Source organism: Ostrinia furnacalis, unplaced genomic scaffold (genome assembly GCF_004193835.3).
Source record: "Ostrinia furnacalis isolate ACB-3 unplaced genomic scaffold, ASM419383v2 OfSCF7580, whole genome shotgun sequence".
In the NCBI taxonomy this organism is placed as follows: domain Eukaryota; kingdom Metazoa; phylum Arthropoda; class Insecta; order Lepidoptera; family Crambidae; genus Ostrinia; species Ostrinia furnacalis.
Genome location: NW_021137819.1, coordinates 575,937 through 594,835, shown reverse-complemented (window position 1 = coordinate 594,835; position 18,899 = coordinate 575,937). Strand labels below are relative to the sequence as shown.

Below are 18,899 nucleotides of genomic sequence, written 5' to 3'. Positions count from 1 at the left end.
AACACTAGCATTAATGTTGCCTTGCAATAAAATTATATATTTTACGCATAAATTGGAAAAGTTATTCTTGTATTTCCCTAAAATAACATACTGTTACTTCAAAAAACCTGGTGAAGAACGCTTTTAGCGTTAAGCCTTAGTATTTTATGCATTTAGATAGGTACATTATAAATAAATTGAAAAAATCGAACTGCCTAAGGCGGGAATCAAACCCACGGTAAGCGGTCGTGGGTTCTATTCCCGCCTTAGGCAGTTCGATTTTTTCAATTTATTTATAATTTAGTTTGAGAAGCGACTCTAATCGCTAAGAAACTATAATAACTATATATATGTAGATAGTAGGTATCCTTAAAATATTCAAAAATGGTAAGTTTTAAATAAACAAATACTTTAAATAGGTACTGAACGTAAACTTTGAACCAAATACGGCTTAGAAATTGTGTTAAACTTCAAAGTAGTGATTGCTTTTTGATGAAAAGTAAATTCGAAATTCTAAAGGTTTCAATGTTTCAAAGACTTTTGCAAGTTTGTTTGAAAATAAGCAAATTAATTTTGGTTCTAAAGTTCTGAAACAGTAACCTGATAGAATCCATTTGAAAAGGCTAACTTAATTATAAATGCTGTTAGCATTCATCGACTTTAAAATAAATATCCAGTCGATGAATGAAAAAAATCATAAATTTTCTAAAAATACTACGAATTTGAAAAGTTGCTCCAAAGAAGATTTTTTCTCGCATAATAAATCAAGTAACGAGTAACAAAATGTGATTGGTAAATAAATGCTAACACACACACGTGTAATGTAAAAAAAAATGTATAGTAGAGCTACATTTGAGTAAGGAGTAAGGTAACAGGAGGACGTCCTGCTGCTGAACATAGGCCTCCCCCTATAACTTCCACATCGCCCGGTTGGTAGCGGCCTGCATCCAGCGCCGTCCTGCTACCTTTATGAGGTCGTCGGTCCACCTTGTGGGTTGAGACTCGTTGTACAGGAAATATAAAAGTAGGTAGGATACAATCTGAAGGGATTCATCGCCCCGCAGGAGTAAAATTGCTTAACTGTTTTATTTATAGTTGTAGCTTTTATTTCAACGACCTAAAATTAAAATCTACTTGAATTAAGCACTCAAAATTTCTTTCAGCAACAACTGATTAAAAAATATTAGGATTTATTGTTCTAAATTTTCTTTCAACTGACCTAAACTAAAACTCTAGCTAAATTAAACACTCAACATTTCTTCCAAGAACTAAAAAAGCTAAGTTTAACCACAAGTTTAACTGTGTATTTCAAAAGCAAACGTTTATCCAGCAACAAAGAAAACTACCTGGAAGTTGGCACATTAGTAAACTTATGAAATGACAAATTCGTACAATGTAGCACCGCTATTTGACCACCATTTCTTTGGAGAACGGAAAACACAGAAGCTTACTGTTATTCCGGGCGCATAGGTAACGCAGTTTTCCGTAGTTGTGTACTTGTGCACATTTTGCAAGCTCTACGTTAACTATCTGAACTAAACTAAAANTATGCCAGTTTTTACCATCAGTCCCTAATTTTTAAGTGACCCCTACGAAAACCATAGGGGTCACTTAAAAATTAGGGATTGATAGTGGAAACGGGTATCAGTCTTTAATCGGACCCCAAGACTTCATAATAGAACCCTCTCCCAACTTAACTTATTAGGCTTACCCGAATGCGTTAAAAATAATCATACCTGTGTTCCTACGTGGATAGCCAGCATCATGTCGTATTCGTTAGCTCCGACGGAGATGTGGGCGCGGCCGTCGTTGCCGACGGTCACCACCTTGCCGGTGCATCCATTACCGCTGCGGGAGCCCGAGATTATGTCGCAGTACTGGCCCGCGGGTAGACATGTCTGTACGCAGAGATATTTTTTAAATGAAAAATTCAATTAAGTAGTCCAAAAATTAAAAAAAAAAGTGAATGTAGTCTGACTAAAGAGGTAAAAATTCATTCAGTAAAAAAGAAATGTACCCTTTTAAAAGTGAATGTAGTCTGACTAAATAAATACCTAGTTACAAAGATTGTTTGCATTTACATATAATGGTATTGATAATTACCATAATATCTGAAACGAAATTAAAACTTTAAATTCAACATCTTGGCTGAGATTTTAATCCGCTACTTTTCATTTGAACTGCTTTTTCCGTTCACTTCTTCGTCTGAGTCAACAGTCTGTCAATAATAGTTACCCAGCTTCTGGACCACTGGAGTTATACCGACTTTTTTCAAGTTTAAATTCATTTCAAATACTTTAAAACCAGATTTAAACTAATTCAAAATGAAATTCAAATGTTATTTACTGGCTCCATGTTCTTCGTCCATGGATTCCGTTTTTGTTCTTTTGACACAAGGAAACCTACAAAATTATCTTACCCAATAGAGGTATGTTCATGACCATAAATAAATAAGAAGACAAAACTGACCTGCAGAGTCTGGCTCAGATCCCACAGGTCGTTGTTGAAAGCAATGAAGGCCTGTCCACCACGGCAGAAGGCGATCTGGTTGCTACCGTTGTCCCACCAGTCGTTGAGGCCAGTGTTGCCAGCAACGTTCCTGAATTGCACCATCTGGAAGATCTGGCGCCAGCGGTGCTCGCACACCCATCCGTTGCCGCAGGTACCGTCCTGGAAAACGATTGTTTGGTGAAATGGTGAACTTTAATTATGAAGCAATGGATTCTTGTAATCATGATAGTCATCAGGCACCAGTGCAGCGTCCAATACTAATCGTAAGGAATAGAATTCCTGAGCACGAACTACTGATTTTTTAAGTACTGCTGATGCCAAACACAATCTCTCAATTTTTTCATCCTGCTGCTTCCAGGTATCTTAAAGGTCATCGGTCTATTAAGCAGGTGACTGTCCTACACTACGTATATTTTTAGATGTAGTCATTATTTTATTCAAATCCTGAATGTGAAGCATCGAGCTACTTTCGAATGCATGGAAATGGATAGGATACTTCAATCTCACCCAAAGGGTAATAATGCGATCTATGAGCAAGAACACATCCCTTTTAGACTTCCTAACGAGCATTTGCCCATTACCATGATTACAAACGAATTCAAACTTACCGAGTTGATAGAGGGCGAGATGATATCCTGGTTATTATTCATCGGGGGTCCAGCTTCAGTGTCAGTAAACGAGTAGCTGCTCATCAGTTGGGGCTCTCCATAAGGATGGGCCAACATGAAAGCGATAGCTGCTTTGTACTCCTTGGGCTGTCTGTGGGTGAGGATGTTGCCGCCTGCTCCGTGACCGCGCTGGTTGTCGTGGTTGTCGATGAATGTGAGAGAGTCTTCGGAGTCCATCAGACCCCATTGTGGTCCCCAGTTGACCAACCATCTAGAAGGATTTAGAATTAAATTTCCGAATTTTTTGATTGGAAGTTTGACTGCGATATTTTAGTTGCTTCATGAAATGCGGTGTTCCCTTTGCATTTCTGATATTGATGGATGAAATTACTATCATTGAGGGGCGCAAAACGAAAAGAATTAAACAGCAGAATAAATAAATCTGTATATATAAAAGAAAGTCGTGTTAGTTACACCACTTATAACTCAAGAACGGCTGAACCGATTTAGCTGAAAATTGTCAGGGAGGTAGTTTAGAACCAGGAGAAGGACATAGGATACTTTTTATCCCGTTAGAAATAAAAAAAAAGTCTGCTTATTTATTGCCATTAAGGCGGAACAAAGTTCGCCGGGTCAGCTAGTAGAAGATAAAGGTTTGTAAAACGGGTGAAATTTTTGGAACTTTTTTGCTGAATTGGTAGTTCTCTGTTGGACCAATGTCTGACTGTTAGAAAATTAGCAATATAGAACTACTTACTTAATAAATAAGAAAAAAATTCATGTTCTTTCTAAACTTAGTAGGTATGCTTACACATGAATGATGACAGCAAAGTATAGAACTATAGGTTCATTCGTTTCAGCCGAATGACGTCCACTGCTGGACAAAGGCCTCTCCAAGGATTTCCACAAAGACCGGTCCTGCGTCGCCCTCATCCAGGCACCACAGATCGTCGGTCCTCCTAATGGGAGGCCTTTCCACACTAAGTCTTCCAGCTCGTGAACTAATAGGTATTGTATCTAAATTACCTGAGCTGGTTGCCGCGTTGGAAAGCCCTGCTGAGCTCCATTCCGAACTTGAACTCGGTGACAGCAGCCAGAGGAGTGTACTCGTGTTTGGTGACGGCCTCTCCTCCAAGATCGATGACCTCCTGGTAGATGTAGGGACGGGCGCCGGCGGGGAATCCGTGGTTCGTGTTTAGGTTGCGAAGCCTCTCGTAGATGACGCGAAGGTCTCCTGGCCACATGTGCTTGGCTGCGTCAATTCTAAGTACAACAATAATATTCAAACGTGACTGACGCCCGTATTCACAAACAATGCTTGCTTAAGTGAAGCAGCAAATCGAACGCACAGCGTTGAATAGAGCTCTGTGATTGGTTCGTGTGTGACCCTGTGCGTCCACGCGCATTGTGAAATCTCATAGTAATGTTTGTGAATACGAGCGTGAGTTTCTTCCCCCACTTCTTCTCAGCACCAGCCCATATGTTGTCCCGAAGTGTTGGTAGGGCAAGCTATACAGTGTGAGTCACGTTAAAGTGTACATATGAAAATAGATGAAACTAGACCTATTTTTATCGACAAAAAATAGGTCAAAAATTTTATGAGTTTTTTTTTTAATTTTTTAAAGAATTTTTTTTCTTCCAATTACTTACTGAAAAGAAAACGTAATAACTTTTAAACTAAGCGGTATATCCCGATAAAATAAAAACAGTAATAATGCTAAATAACAGGCGATATTAAAAAAATACATAAAATACACAAAAAAGGCCAAAAAATAATAAAAAATGATACTTTTTGAAAAAAAATTGCTTTTAAATTCGTGTTTTTTTGGTTATTTGATAAATTTCTCCAAAAAATGCCCTNCTTTAAACCCCCCTCTCCCCGCCGGCTCAAGGGCTAAGGGCGGGGACTTTGGCTATGTTCACCTCCTAACTAGTCTAAATAAAGTCCTGAAGTCAGAAATTGTGTTCTACAGTTTTCCATCTATAATGCTTTATTGACTGGACTACACGTATTACTGCGGGTATATTACTATTAAAACTTAACTGCGCTTCAAATCGACCATTTACCTACCATTTGTAGAGCTTCACACTTACCTGATCTAAGATTGTTTTGCACGTACGTACTCGTAGGTAATTAGTATGGAAACCAATATTGGTCATAACTACATAATAGGCAAGAAAAAAAGAAACATTTATTACGATGAACATCACTTAGTTAAGGACAAAGAATAGAATACGGACATAGCACATAAATATTACAAGGAAATAAAAAGTGAACTGAGCAGTGCTATCCTGTCGCAACAGCGATGCCCATCGCAATGGGACTCGACTCAGCATATGCCGTGGCCCACGGTGGGGAAGGCCACGACCCTGGTATTCAGTGTGCATAGGTACGAGTACTTACTCACAAAGTATCAAGTAACACGTATCTGTTCTAACATTGTTATACTCGTAATTTTAAATATTTTGTAATCAGATCATAATTCAATAGAACACAAATCATTCATCAGCATAACTACACATGTCTGCCCAAAAATAACTTCACAAATCTCAATTTTGATCGTAGCGTATTTTTGGCGAAAGTCAAATATTTACGTTGGCATGCACTATGGCGTAGACCGCAAGCGCAGCGTTGTTTGCGAACTGTCAAGATATCGCTTGCCACGTAGCATGTTGTTTAGACGTTCTAGTTAACGTGTAAGGTTTAACTAACCTATTTCGAGCTTAACACTAGGATTAATGTTGCGTTGCAATAAAAATATATTTTGCGCATAATGGGGAAAGGGCCTCAATTAAACATATTTATTCTTGTATTTCCCTAAAATACTGTTACTTCAAAAAAACTGGTGAAGAACGCATTTAGCGTTAAGCCTATCTCATGTATCATTTTATGGATTTAGAGTAAATTATAAATAACTTGAAAAATCGAACTGCCTATAAGGCGGGAATCGAACCCACGATCCACTAACACACTCAATGTCTAAGTAGCTCAGATGGAAGAGCAGTCGCCCGGCAAGCGGTCGTGGGTTCTATTCCCGCCTTAGGCAGTTCGATTTTTTCAAGTTATTTATAAATTAGTTTGAGAAGCGACTCTAATCGCTAAGAAATTTTAATAACTGATTTAGATAGGTATCCTTAAAATATTCAAAAATAGTAAGTTTTAAATAAACAAATACTTTTGAACCAAACACGGCTTATAAATTGTGTTAAACTTCAAAGTAGTGATTGCTTTTTGATGAAAAGTAAATTCGAAATTCTAAAGGTTTCAATGTTTTAAAGACTTTTGCAAGTTTGTTTGAAAATAAGCAAATTAATTTTGTTTCTAAAGTTCTGAAACAGTAACCCGATACAATCCATTTCAAAAGGCTAACTTAATTATGAATGCTGTTAGCATTCATCGACTTAAAATAAATAATATCCAGTCGATGAATGAAAAAAATCATAAATCTTTTAAAAATATCTACTACGAATTTGAAAAGTTGCTCAGAAAGAAGATTTTTTCTCGCATAATAAATCAAGTAACGAGTAAGAAAATGTGATTGGTAAATAAATGCTAACACACACACGTGTAATGTAAAAAAAAATGTATAATAGAGCTACATTTGAGTAAGGAGTAAGGTAACAGGAGGACGTCCTGCTGCTGAACATAGGCCTCCCCCTATAACTTCCACATCGCCCGGTTGGTAGCGGCCTGCATCCAGCGCCGTCCTGCTAACTTTATGAGGTCGTCGGTCCACCTTGTGGGTTCCTTGTGAGTTGAGACTCGTTGTTCAGGAAATATAAAAGTAGGTAATACAATCTGAAGGGATTCATCGCCCCGCAAGACTAAATTACTTAACTGTTTTATTGTAGCTTTTATTTCAACGACCTAAAATTAAAATCTACTTGAATTAAGCACTCAAAATTTCTTTCAGGAACTTTGAAAACGTTTAGGATTTACTGTCGTAACTTTCTTTCAACTGACCTAAACTAAAGCTCTAGCTAAATTAAACACTCAACATTTCTTCCAGGAACTAAAAAGCTAAGTTTAACTCTGTAGTTACCTACCGCCTACCGTACAAAAGCAAACGTTTATCCAGCAACAAAGAAAACTACCTGGAAGTTGGCACATTAGTAAACTTATGAAATGACAAATTCATACAATGTAGCACCGCTATTTGACCACCATTTCTTTGGAGAACGGAAAACACAGAAGCTTACTGTTATTCCGGGCGCATAGGTAACGCAGTTTTCCGTAGTTGTGTCCTTGTGCACATTCTGCAAGCTCTACGTTAACTATCTGAACTAAACTAACAACTAACTTAGCTTTGCTCTTGGCAGACCAAGATTATTATTATTAGGGTTACAGATAACCCGCGTTAAATCTGCCTTGCCTAATCTGGGTAGGTACTTCAAAATAATTATCATTATTTACCTACACCTTTTTGGACACCATCTTCGCAGCTTTTTGATTTTCATACGAGCTATCACTTCTGATTTACAATATTTTTGGATATAGCATCCTCGCTCGTTCAGCAAGGTTCTGGAATGGAGGCCGCGTACCGGAAAACGCAGCGTGGGACGTCCACCCACACGGTGGACCGACGACCTGATAAAGGTAGCAGGAAGGCGCTGGATGCAGGCCGCTACCAACCGTGCGATGTGGAAGTCATTGGGGGAGGCCTATGTTCAGCAGTGGACGTCTTGTGGCTGAAATGATGATCCTCGTTCGTTCGTTTCAATCTAATGCCATCCACGGTTGGACAAAAGTCTTCCCCCACGGATTTCGAGAAACTATATTTTATACTACTTATGAGAAATAATATTTTAGCACCTAGAACAACCCAATTAACATTTTGATTAGAGAAATAACTTGTTGCTTGTACAAATGAAAATTTGGTAATTAGGAAAAGCAATTAATTAGATGATATTATTGAGATTCGATGAAACCAAAATGTAGTCTAGAGACTCTGTCTGTGATTATTCCGTTCGCAATTTTTAAGAATTGCTTTGCGGACTTGAAACTAGCATTAATCATTCAAATAAAGGCACAATAGCTGGAAAAATGGCAAAGCAAAACTCGTAGTTGTTAATAAAATTCATTTCAGTACAACAAATGGTAGCGTGGAATGGTAAAACGATTTAATATTTGAAATACTAACAATTCAATTGACATACTTTCCATTCATTCATTTTGTGTGCTGAATTCTACATGTTTTATTGTAGTTTGCCTCAAATATTTCAATGAAGTTAAGAAGGTTAGGTTAAAGATTTTACTTTTAGCTAATAAAAAGTATTTAATCAGACTTTCCAAGCCTAACAATTTTCTTTTTATTTCTATCAAATATAGGTATCGTTATAATGAATCAGCTATTTCTTTTTTTTGCTTTTTATGTACCTACAATAAAATTCATATAAACGGTAATTGTACCTTACTTTACTGACAAAGTATTTTATTTTTAGCATCGAAGCCTTTAGACAAGTATCATGTGTTTTTCCGAAGGAAAATAATGATTATCATAAAATAGTATCTCCGATTACAGTCGCCTACGTTTTCCTCGTAGAAGCCTATTAAGTAAATTTTGTGTGAAACGTGTAGGTGTGTAATGACAACGATTCCTTGGTAAAAATGTCAGCCATTCTTGAATATTTATTAATTTTGATCCTACAGAGCGCGACTTGATGTCACGATTCTGAAACGTCCACGAAAATTGGTACTGATAGATATTATTATTATTGGTTTTTGGGCCTTCATTTGCGCCAGCTCGACCAGATTTGATCTATTGTGGCAGCCCTTGTCTTTAGAGTTCACTGCTTAGTCCCGTTGAGTCTATAAATTTTCAGATTCTTTGGAGCGTGATATCTGCTATCTCATCCGGATGCATGATGTGTCGCCCGAGATGGATACTTTTGATATTATATTGAACCGACGTTTGACCGTCGGCTCACCGACGATATGCTCCGCGAACGTGTCAGTATCACCGCGGATTGCGCGGATGCGGTGCACCGACAGCGCGACTTCTTTTGCTCATAAGCGGGCCGCATGAGCAAAGAACATGCATGGCCATTTCTTTTTCTGTATGGCAGAATCTGCACAGTTTCCTCGGTCATGTTCATGTTTGATTTGTATTTGTTTAGTTTGCAGTGGCCGGTTAGTATTCTAGTCACTGCACAGGCTTTGTATCTGATAGATAACCCAGTATTGATAGTAGCGCCCTCTTGTACTTCAGTGTTGTCCAACTAACTATACGATTTCGCCTAGGCGCGGACCACCGACTTTTAGTTGGCTGATAGTTAGGTCGGGCTATTAAAATGAAAGTGATTTGATATCGGCCGATTCTTCATACAAATTTAGAATCGGGCCCAACTATCGGCCGATTACAAATCGATGGTCTGCGCCTAGACTTCGTATTATTTGACAGTCGTATCTTATCGTCAAACCACGGGGTAACAATTGAGGTAAAAATTATATCGTCAGATTTGATGAATGCAAACAAATAAGTACGAGGGTAATTTTACACTATGTCTGTCTCATCTAGGAATTAAACCCAGACTGAACCTGGTTGCACCATCTTACTTTAACGTTAACACGCGTCAAAAGTCTTGTTAACTTCATAGAAAAACACCAGTTACAGTTAAGGTGATGCAACTCAGCCTTATAAAGTTCGTTCACTAAGAAAGGATACTAATTGAATAACAAAAGCCTAATTAAAATTACGAGTTCGTCAAGCATGTTTTTATTGTTCGTAAGTCCTTTGAGTAACAAGAATAAATACGGTACAGAATTTAAATCAAAAATTCAAGTCTTCATCTCTCGAATCGCATCTTCAGATCGGCCTTTAGATTCTCGACTGGAAATAAAAGAAAAATAGGTTAGCATCTTATTTTAGTATAAAAAATATATAGCTTACTTAGAAATCCCTAAAGTAGAAAAACATGTGTATTTAGCCAGCTTTTTACCCGCGGCTTTGCACAAAATCTTTGTTGTTTTCCCATATGGACCCGTTTCATCCCTTAGGGGGTGAATTTTTTAAAATCCTTTCTTAACAGATGCCTACGTCATTATATCTATTTACGTGTATTTCAGCACAGTCTGTGGCACAGTCCATTCAGTGGGTTGAGCTATGTGTTGACAGATCAGTCAGTGAGTAACATTTTCTTACATTTATAATAAGTAATTTCCAAAATAAACGTATAATTTCACGAGCGCTTAAAGTTAAACATGAAAGCCCTCGCCAAACTGAAGCATATCCGTTTTCCATTATATGTATGCAAATTTTACAATGTTTTATAGAGCTTGCTTATTTTAACTTCCGTGTGACATGCAAACCGTTGTTTTACTGTAATTTCGATGGTAGAGTTCCATGATTTTCAATTTTGGACTTTATTTTATTGCATCAAAGACGACTATGCCAGAAATATTAAATATTGTAGCTCCAAGTTGAAAAGCAAATATTATGTCTCTATCGAAATAAATCGAATTTAACAGTAGTTGACTTCAATGAATGATTAATTCCCAGGCAAAGTATAAATCTAATAGTGCAAGGACTACCAGTATTAACTGCAATTGAAATGCAGTCCATCTGTTTAGTAACTTTAGTTAACCTTCATTTCAACAATCCCCAATTCCCCACTCACAAAAAAATCATTAAGTAAGCTTACATAATTGCGTTAAAAAAAACACTACGCCCTCTGCATTCTGTTCCTCTTAGCTCTTCCTTGGTCTTATGCCAGTTTTCACCATCAATCCCTAATTTTTAAGTGACCCCTACGAAAACCATAGGGGTCACTTAAAAATTAGGGATTGATAGTGGAAACGGGTATAAGTCTATAATCGGACCCAAAGACTTCATAGAGAGCCCACCACCAACTTAACATTAGGCTTACCCGAATGCGTTAAAAATAATCATACCTGTGTTCCTACGTGGATAGCCAGCATCATGTCGTATTCGTTAGCTCCGACGGAGATGTGGGCGCGGCCGTCGTTGCCGACGGTCACCACCTTGCCGGTGCATCCATTACCGCTGCGGGAGCCCGAGATTATGTCGCAGTACTGGCCCGCAGGTAGGCAAGTCTATGTAAAAGAAAATATTAAATTAAAATTAATTCCATCAAAAGATTCACAAAAGTGCTATCTATGTATTATAGTCCCAAACTGAGCAAGACAACTGGTTATTTTTTGCATTTATAATGCTAAGTATAATATCTTAAACGAAATTAAAACTTTAAATTCAACATCTTAGCTGAGATTTAAATCCACTATTTTTCATTTACTAGGAACTGTTCTGACCGTTCACTTCTTCGACTTTTAAAATTAACAGCATGTCAATAGTGTATTGGTCCCGGCCAAAACTTACCCAGCTTCTGAACCAGAGCTATACCGACTTTTTTCAAGTTTAAATTAATTTCAGATACTTTAAAACCAGATTAAACTAAAATTAAATGGTCCTAATTTAAATTCAAATGTTCTTTGTACTATAAGGGTTCCGTTTTTGTTATTTTGTTGAACGGAACCCCCTAAAAACTAAGTACATAAATAAGGATTTTATACAGAGCATCTTAACCAATAGAGGTATGTTCATGACCAATAAATAAGTAAGTAAATAGACAAAACTGACCTGCAGAGTCTGGCTCAGATCCCACAGGTCGTTGTTGAAAGCAATGAAGGCCTGTCCACCGCGGCAGAAGGCGATCTGGTTGCTACCGTTGTCCCACCAGTCGTTCAGGCCAGTGTTGCCAGCAACGTTCCTGAATTGCACCATCTGGAAGATCTGGCGCCAGCGGTGCTCGCACACCCATCCGTTGCCGCAGGTACCGTCCTGGAAGACGATGTTTGGTGAAATGGTGAACAAATTTATGAAGTAACTAGCGGCCCGCTCCGACTTCGCACGGTTGCAATGGATTTTCCCGGCTTTTCTCTGCTTGTTTTATATAGTTCCATAATACTGAACTGTCCTATCCATGACATTGACAGTGGGGCGCCACCGTCAATACCGGATCGCTGGTTCCGATTTTTGCCATGTTGGAAACCATATAGTTGAACGATGGTAGCGCCCCCCTGTCATTGAGTTTGGTGGGACAGTTCAGCGTGGGTCATCTATACCTATAAACCTTCCTCTTGAGTCACTCTATCTATTTAAAAAAAACGCATCCAAATCCGTTGCGTAGTTCTAAAGATCTAAGTATACATAAGGACAGACAGCGGAAAGCGACTTTGTTTTATACTATGTAGTGATATGGGATATTTTGTAATCATCATCGTCATCAGACACCAGCGTCCAATACTGAACGTAAGGAATGGAGTCCAGCTTCCAGCTATCTTATGAGGTCATAGGTCTATTAAGCAGGTGACCGTCCTACTCTACGTATACCGATGTAGTCATATTTATGCAAATCCTAAATGTGAAGCTAATATAAGACATCGAGCTACTTTGGAATGCATGGAAATGCTATGGACGGGATACTTCAATCTCGCCCAAAAGGTAATAATAATGCGATCTATGAGCAACAACACATCCCTTTAAGAATTCCTAACGAGCATTTGCCCATTACCACGATTACAAACGAATTCAAACTTACCGAGTTGATAGAAGGCGAGATGATATCCTGGTTGTTATTCATCGGAGGTCCAGCTTCAGTGTCAGTAAACGAGTAGCTGCTCATCAGTTGGGGCTCTCCATAAGGATGGGCCAACATGAAAGCGATAGCTGCTTTGTACTCCTTAGGCTGTCTGTGGGTGAGGATGTTGCCGCCTGCTCCGTGACCGCGCTGGTTGTCGTGGTTGTCGATGAATGTTAGAGAGTCTTCGGAGTCCATCAGACCCCATTGTGGTCCCCAGTTGACTAACCATCTAGAAGGATTTAGAATTAAATTTCCGAATTTTTTGATTGGAACTTTCCTGCGATATTTTAGTTGCTTCATGAAATGCGGTGTTCCCCTTTGCATTTGTGATAATATTGTTGGATGAAATTACTATCATTCTGATAAGGGCACAAAACGAAAAGAATTAAACAGCAGAATAAATAAATAGAAGATAAAAGGTTTGTAAAACGGGTGAAATTTTTGGAACTTTTTTGCTGAATTGGTAGTTCTCTGTTGGACCAATGTCTGATTGTTAGAAAATTAGCAATATAGAACTTAATAAATGAGGGTAAAAATGTCATACTCTTTCTAAACATAGTTGGTATGCTTACATATTAATGATGAAAGCAAAGTTTAGACTAAAATAAATAAATAAACTTCATACAAAAAACACCGGTTATCGTCAAAGTTACGGTCTAAGTTAGGTGGTGCAACTCAGCCTAAGTAATTGTATTCTAGAAATTACCTCAGCTGGTTGCCGCGTTGGAAAGCCCTGCTGAGCTCCATTCCGAACTTGAACTCGGTGACAGCAGCCAGAGGAGTGTACTCGTGTTTGGTGACGGCCTCTCCTCCAAGATCAATGACCTCCTGGTAGATGTAGGGACGGGCGCCAGCGGGGAATCCGTGGTTCGTGTTGAGATTGCGAAGCCTTTCGTAGATGACGCGGAGGTCTCCTGGCCACATGTGCTTGGCTGCGTCAATTCTAAGTACAACAATAATATTCAAACGTGACTGACGCCCGTATTCACAAACAATGCTTGCTTAAGTGAAGCAGCAAATCGAACGCACAGCGTTGAATAGAGCTCTGTGATTGGTTCGTGTGTGACCCTGTGCGTCCACGCGCATTGTGAAACTTCATAGTAATGTTTGTGAATACGAGCGCGAGTTTCTTCCGCCACTTATTCTCAGCACCAGCCCATATGTTTTCCCGAAGTGGTGGTAGGGCAAGTTATATTTGGGACGTGTACTACACTCGCGAGCAAAAATATGGAATCACCCTATTCGTTTCAAGCGATCACAAAAAGTAAATGACTAATAGAAGTGGTACCATTAGGTTATACCTACAAATAAAAATGGTACCATTAGGTTATATTATAAACTTCAAAATGATACCACTTAAACATACATAGTCATTCAGTTCTTAAGATCGCTCAGAACAAAACACAAGGTGGTGATTCCATACTTTTGCTCGTAAGTATATACCTAAGTGCCGTAGAAAGGGCCTATGTACTGAATAAACTATTTGAATTTTGAATTCTTATAGGCCTCTGTCGAATGTAGGCACTATGAAGTGAATTATAAAATGTGCCACTTAAGAGCCAAAGCACACGGTGCATTGCGGCGGTGATGCGACGCCGGAGCGGTGTCGCTGCGTCGTCTTACATTAAAAATATCTGTGGCAGGCACACGAGCGGTGCGCCGCATCGCGCGATACGACGATATCTTTACAGTGAGGTGCTGCAACGCATCATTATGCTTTTGGCTCCTAAAATTTCTATAGTAAAATAACCACTAAAAGTTGTGTGAGACAACAGTTAATTATAATGTTTACCTGAAACCAGCAACACCTAAGTCGATCAGATGGTTCATGTAGTTGACAATCATGGTACGAACGTGCTCGGTGCCTTGGTTCAAGTCTTTCAGACCAGACAGCTCGCAGTTACGGACCTAGGATAAGAAAAAAATTATAACTAAGATACTCCAAGTATCTACGAATATCGTCTCTCCTACCGTCTATATCCTTAGTATAGGAACTACAAATTCAAAATACTACAAACGAAAATTAGCTGTTTGCACAAATTGCGCAACTGCGTCTCTGAGTTAAAACTGACAAAAAGCTACTTTTTTCTCACACGCAAGTCAAACGCTTCACGAACATTTGCTGTGTTTTAGTCATTTTTGTTTCAAAAATAAGGTGTTCGGACTTTTAATGAAAAGTGCATAAATCCTTTGTTTGCGCGTGAACTTTACCGCGATACCAATTTGCACATCAACTGGAATGAATATGGAGCATGACTGGAGTGTAGACTGGAGATGAAACAGAAACGAATTGGAGACATTACAAATTAGCGCAAACGGGGCGCTGATATGGTTGTGGGTTCGAAACCCGCCGGGAGCAAATGCCACACGTTCTATGTAAGTAAGATTGTTGATCAAGTTCTTACTCTTTCGGCGTTGTTGGCGTAGTCGGATCCCTGAATGACGCAGTTAGGCCAGTTGAAGTCGTTCCATCCATAGGGAANAAAAAATTTAAAAAAAATCTCAAAAAAATTTTGACCTCTTTTTTGTCGATAAAAATAGGTCTAGTTTCATCTATTTTCAACCGACTTCAAAAAAGGAGGAGGTTCTCAATTCGACCCGTATGTTTTCATATGTACACTTTAACGTGACTCACACTGTATTTGGGACGTGTATAAGTGCCCTGGAAAGGGCCTATGTACTGAATAAACTATTTGAATTTTGAATTCTTATAGGCCTCTGTCGAATGTAGGCACTATGAAGTGTATTATAAAGTGTGCCACATAAGAGCCAAAGCACACGGTACATTGCGGCGGTGATGCGACGCCGGAGCGGTGTCGCTGCGTCGTCTTACATTAGAAATATCTGTAGCAGGCACACGAGCGCGCGATACGACGATATCTTTACAGTGAGGTGCTGCAACGCATCATGCTTTTGGCTCCTAAATTTGCGATAGTAGAATAACCACTAAAAGTTGTATGAGACAATTAAATAATGTTTACCTGAAACCAGCAACACCCAAGTCGATCAGATGGTTCATGTAGTTGACAATCATGGTACGAACGTGCTCGGTGCCTTGGTTCAAGTCCTTCAGACCAGACAGCTCGCAGTTGCGGACCTAGGACAAGAAAAAAATTATGACTGATACTTCAAGTATCTACCTACGAATATCGTCTCTCCTACCGTCTATACCCTTAGTATAGGAACTACCAATTCAGCGCCCCGATCGCGCTAAATATTTTCAACTGCAACGCAACTAGACGACGAACGATAATCAGCTGTTTGCACAAATTGCGCAACTGCGTCTCTGAGTTAAAGCTGACAAAAAGCTACTTTTTCTCACACGCAATTCATACGCTTCACGAACATTTGCTGTTTTAGTAATTTTTGTTTCAAAAATAAGGTGTTCGGACTTTTAATGAAAAGTGCACAAATCCTTTGTTTGCGCGTGAACTTTACCGCGATACCGAATTGCACATCTGCTGGAATGACAATGGAGTGTGACTGGAGGCCGGAGGGTAGACTGGAGTTGAAACGCGAACGAATCGGAGACATTACAAATTAGCGCAATCGGGGCGCTGATATGGTTGCGGGTTCGAAACCCGCCGGGAGCAAATGCCACCCGTTCTATGTGCAAAGTAAGATTGTTGATCAAGTGCTTACTCTTTCGGCGTTATTAGCGTAGTCGGATCCCTGAATAACGCAGTTAGGCCAGTTGAAGTCGTTCCAGCCATACGGAACAGCTGGGTAGCTCCACTGCCCAAAGGTGGCTGTGCTGCCTGCGGTTCCTACGTTCTCGCTCCAGGTACCAGTCATGTGGTTGATGATGGCGTCGACATAGATCCTGAGAGAAGATTAACTTTATGCTTCAAAGAGAGACAAGAGATCTTATCATTTCAAATATAGGCTATTCCTTTATGTGCTCTTTTGACTAAATTAAGGGAATCCTTATTTGATGTCTGAAATTTTATGGGTTGAGGTGAGACTCTTTATCTTTATATAGAAGCTTATCTATTTCGTAAATTATATTATCGTTATTTCGTTTGCCTTATATGAAATCTTCCGACAGTCTTCTCCGTAAAACTAAAAGTATTTTGTCAGTTTCATCGTCATTATTTGAGTCAATGGCAGTTCACTGCTGACCTTAAAATCTTCCCCAAAACTTTAGGGGACGATCTCGGACTGCATTTGCATTCACGTTGAGAATATCGAGTGGTGGATATCCCATACTGATTCCCAAGCCGTGGATTACATTCGGAAACCTATTTTCTCCACCTTTCCTCATATCTGCAGATTATCCATCCATTAAAATCTCAAAACAAACCTGACACCGACGTTGTTGCACCGTCTGACCATGTTGGTGAACTGCTGCTCATTGCCAGAGCGGGTTATCAGGCGGTAGGACATGGGCTGGTAGCGCTCCCACCAGGGACGGTTGTGGGCTCGGATGATCAGGTTCTCGTTGGGAGGAGAGATCTGGAAGAGAGATGCTGGATAAGTGATAATGTCTAGTTATGATGATGTACCCATTTAGGCTTTTATAGATATTCCTAGTTGCAGTAGCAGAAACTATGGGCTTTTTTTATCCACAACGAGGTAGCTCTTGGCCCGTATCTGATGATCGATTCAAATTAAAAAATTCAATTTAATTGCAATAAATAGGGTTTACAAAAAGGTGTTTCAAAGAAATAAATGTTGCTTTCACCTATTAAACTATTGATAAGTTTAGTTATGTTTGGGCTGTAATAATCAAGATGTTTAGTTTTTTCAGTCGCTATTTAGCACCATCATAGATTATAATAATATCCGATGATGTCAATTGGAGTCGGAGCCTTAGGGTTCTTTCAAAGATAATGAGTTAGGTACAGTCTTAACTTAGTCAATAATTTTAAGAGGATAGGTTGAGTTAAGCTACAGTTTGAAATGGTATTTCCAGGCAAAAAACTGGTCTTTACAACCAGATATTATGAGTACATGTATATATAGGTACATAATTCGTTCAGACCTAATAACTTAATCTTAAAGGCTGAGCTGAATATTTAGAGGCTGTAGAAAACACAATAGAAAACTCTATCTTACCTGAATACCACCAAATCCGTTAGGTCCCAAGAACCTTTCGCACTCGTCAGCAATGTCGTCCCACTTCCACTCGAAGAGATGGACCATGGTGGTCCTGTCCCCGGAATAGTGCGGGTTCTTGAAGGCCAAGGTCAGGGCTAAGCCCGCCAGGAGTACGACGAAACGCAACATCCTAGAAAAACAGAATAACTATAAGTAAGTATACATCAGCCCATCAGACTATAATATTTTCATTGCATATGACCACAGAGTAGTGTGATGTAGTCACTACGAGGAAGGTTATTATTATTATTAGTGAATCTTCAAAAATAAGTTCGTTAAGATTTTTCAACCTGATCAGCCGACGTGCAGCGATGGCGATCAATGCATTTAAGTCTGATCGCCATCGCTCCATGCCGACTGATCGCGTTGGTTTGGCTGAACCTTCAAAGGTAAGTAAGATTGTTTACGCTCGTTTCTGAATTAACTTGAATGAAAGAGAGTTTGGTGAAATTGCAAAGTAAGAGCTTAAATTAAATTACGCTTCTAGAAGTTTTCTTAAAGGGAAACTCCACAACTTTAAAAACTTTAAAAGCACCTGCCAATTTGTTTATTTACAACTTACTCTGAGATTTACAAAAATCCAGCTTACAAAGGATGAATGATTTTTAAAAACGAAATTTTTATTTTCACTCACCTGTCCACAATACGTTTTCAGTTTCTCCGATTAAGGAATTATCTGATCACTACCACCTGGTGACCGACCGCTTATACATATACTAAAGATAAAGATAAAAAACGCCTGATTTAATTGTGTTTTTCAGTAATTATCTCTGTAATTAGCGCGATAAGACAGATAAAAGATGAGATTATTGATTAACGTCAATTAAATAACATAATGGTAGGTCGCCGACTTTTCTACGATGTCGTAATATTTGACTTTCGAAAGTACCTAGGACCCTGGAATTCACTCATCTCACTGTCAAATGAAGATGAGCTTAAAAACATCACTGAATCTTATGTTAAGTCGAAAGAAGATTAATGTAATGTAAAAGTAATGATGTTTTTGACTTTAAGAACGTAATAAAGAAAATTAGAACATAGAAAATTCAAACTGTTGTACTTGTGTGAAAATTGTATTTATACTACAAGTTAATGAAAAAT

General features: G+C 38.8%; 2 protein-coding genes across 2 annotated transcripts; both read right to left on the bottom strand.

Moving 5' to 3' along the window:
* Positions 1–1,707: 1,707 nt before the first annotated feature.
* On the bottom strand, positions 1,708–4,342 carry LOC114365277 (alpha-amylase 2-like). The gene is made up of 5 exons (XM_028321792.1): positions 4,125–4,342; positions 3,099–3,369; positions 2,998–3,017; positions 2,449–2,680; positions 1,708–1,877 (listed from the first exon to the last, which is right to left on the bottom strand). The coding sequence occupies exons 1-5, from the start codon at positions 4,340–4,342 to the stop codon at positions 1,710–1,712; spliced, it is 909 nt and encodes a 302-aa protein (XP_028177593.1). The 3' UTR covers positions 1,708–1,709.
* Positions 4,343–9,798: 5,456 nt separating this feature from the next.
* Amy (alpha-amylase) lies at positions 9,799–18,538 on the bottom strand. The gene is made up of 11 exons (XM_028321798.1): positions 18,433–18,538; positions 17,757–17,928; positions 17,002–17,153; positions 16,418–16,521; positions 15,104–15,180; positions 14,491–14,606; positions 13,405–13,641; positions 12,657–12,927; positions 11,696–11,896; positions 10,990–11,151; positions 9,799–9,928 (listed from the first exon to the last, which is right to left on the bottom strand). Exons 2-11 carry the CDS (start codon positions 17,925–17,927, stop codon positions 9,917–9,919), a joined length of 1,503 nt encoding a protein of 500 aa, XP_028177599.1. The 5' UTR covers position 17,928; positions 18,433–18,538; the 3' UTR covers positions 9,799–9,916.
* Positions 18,539–18,899: the final 361 nt, after the last annotated feature.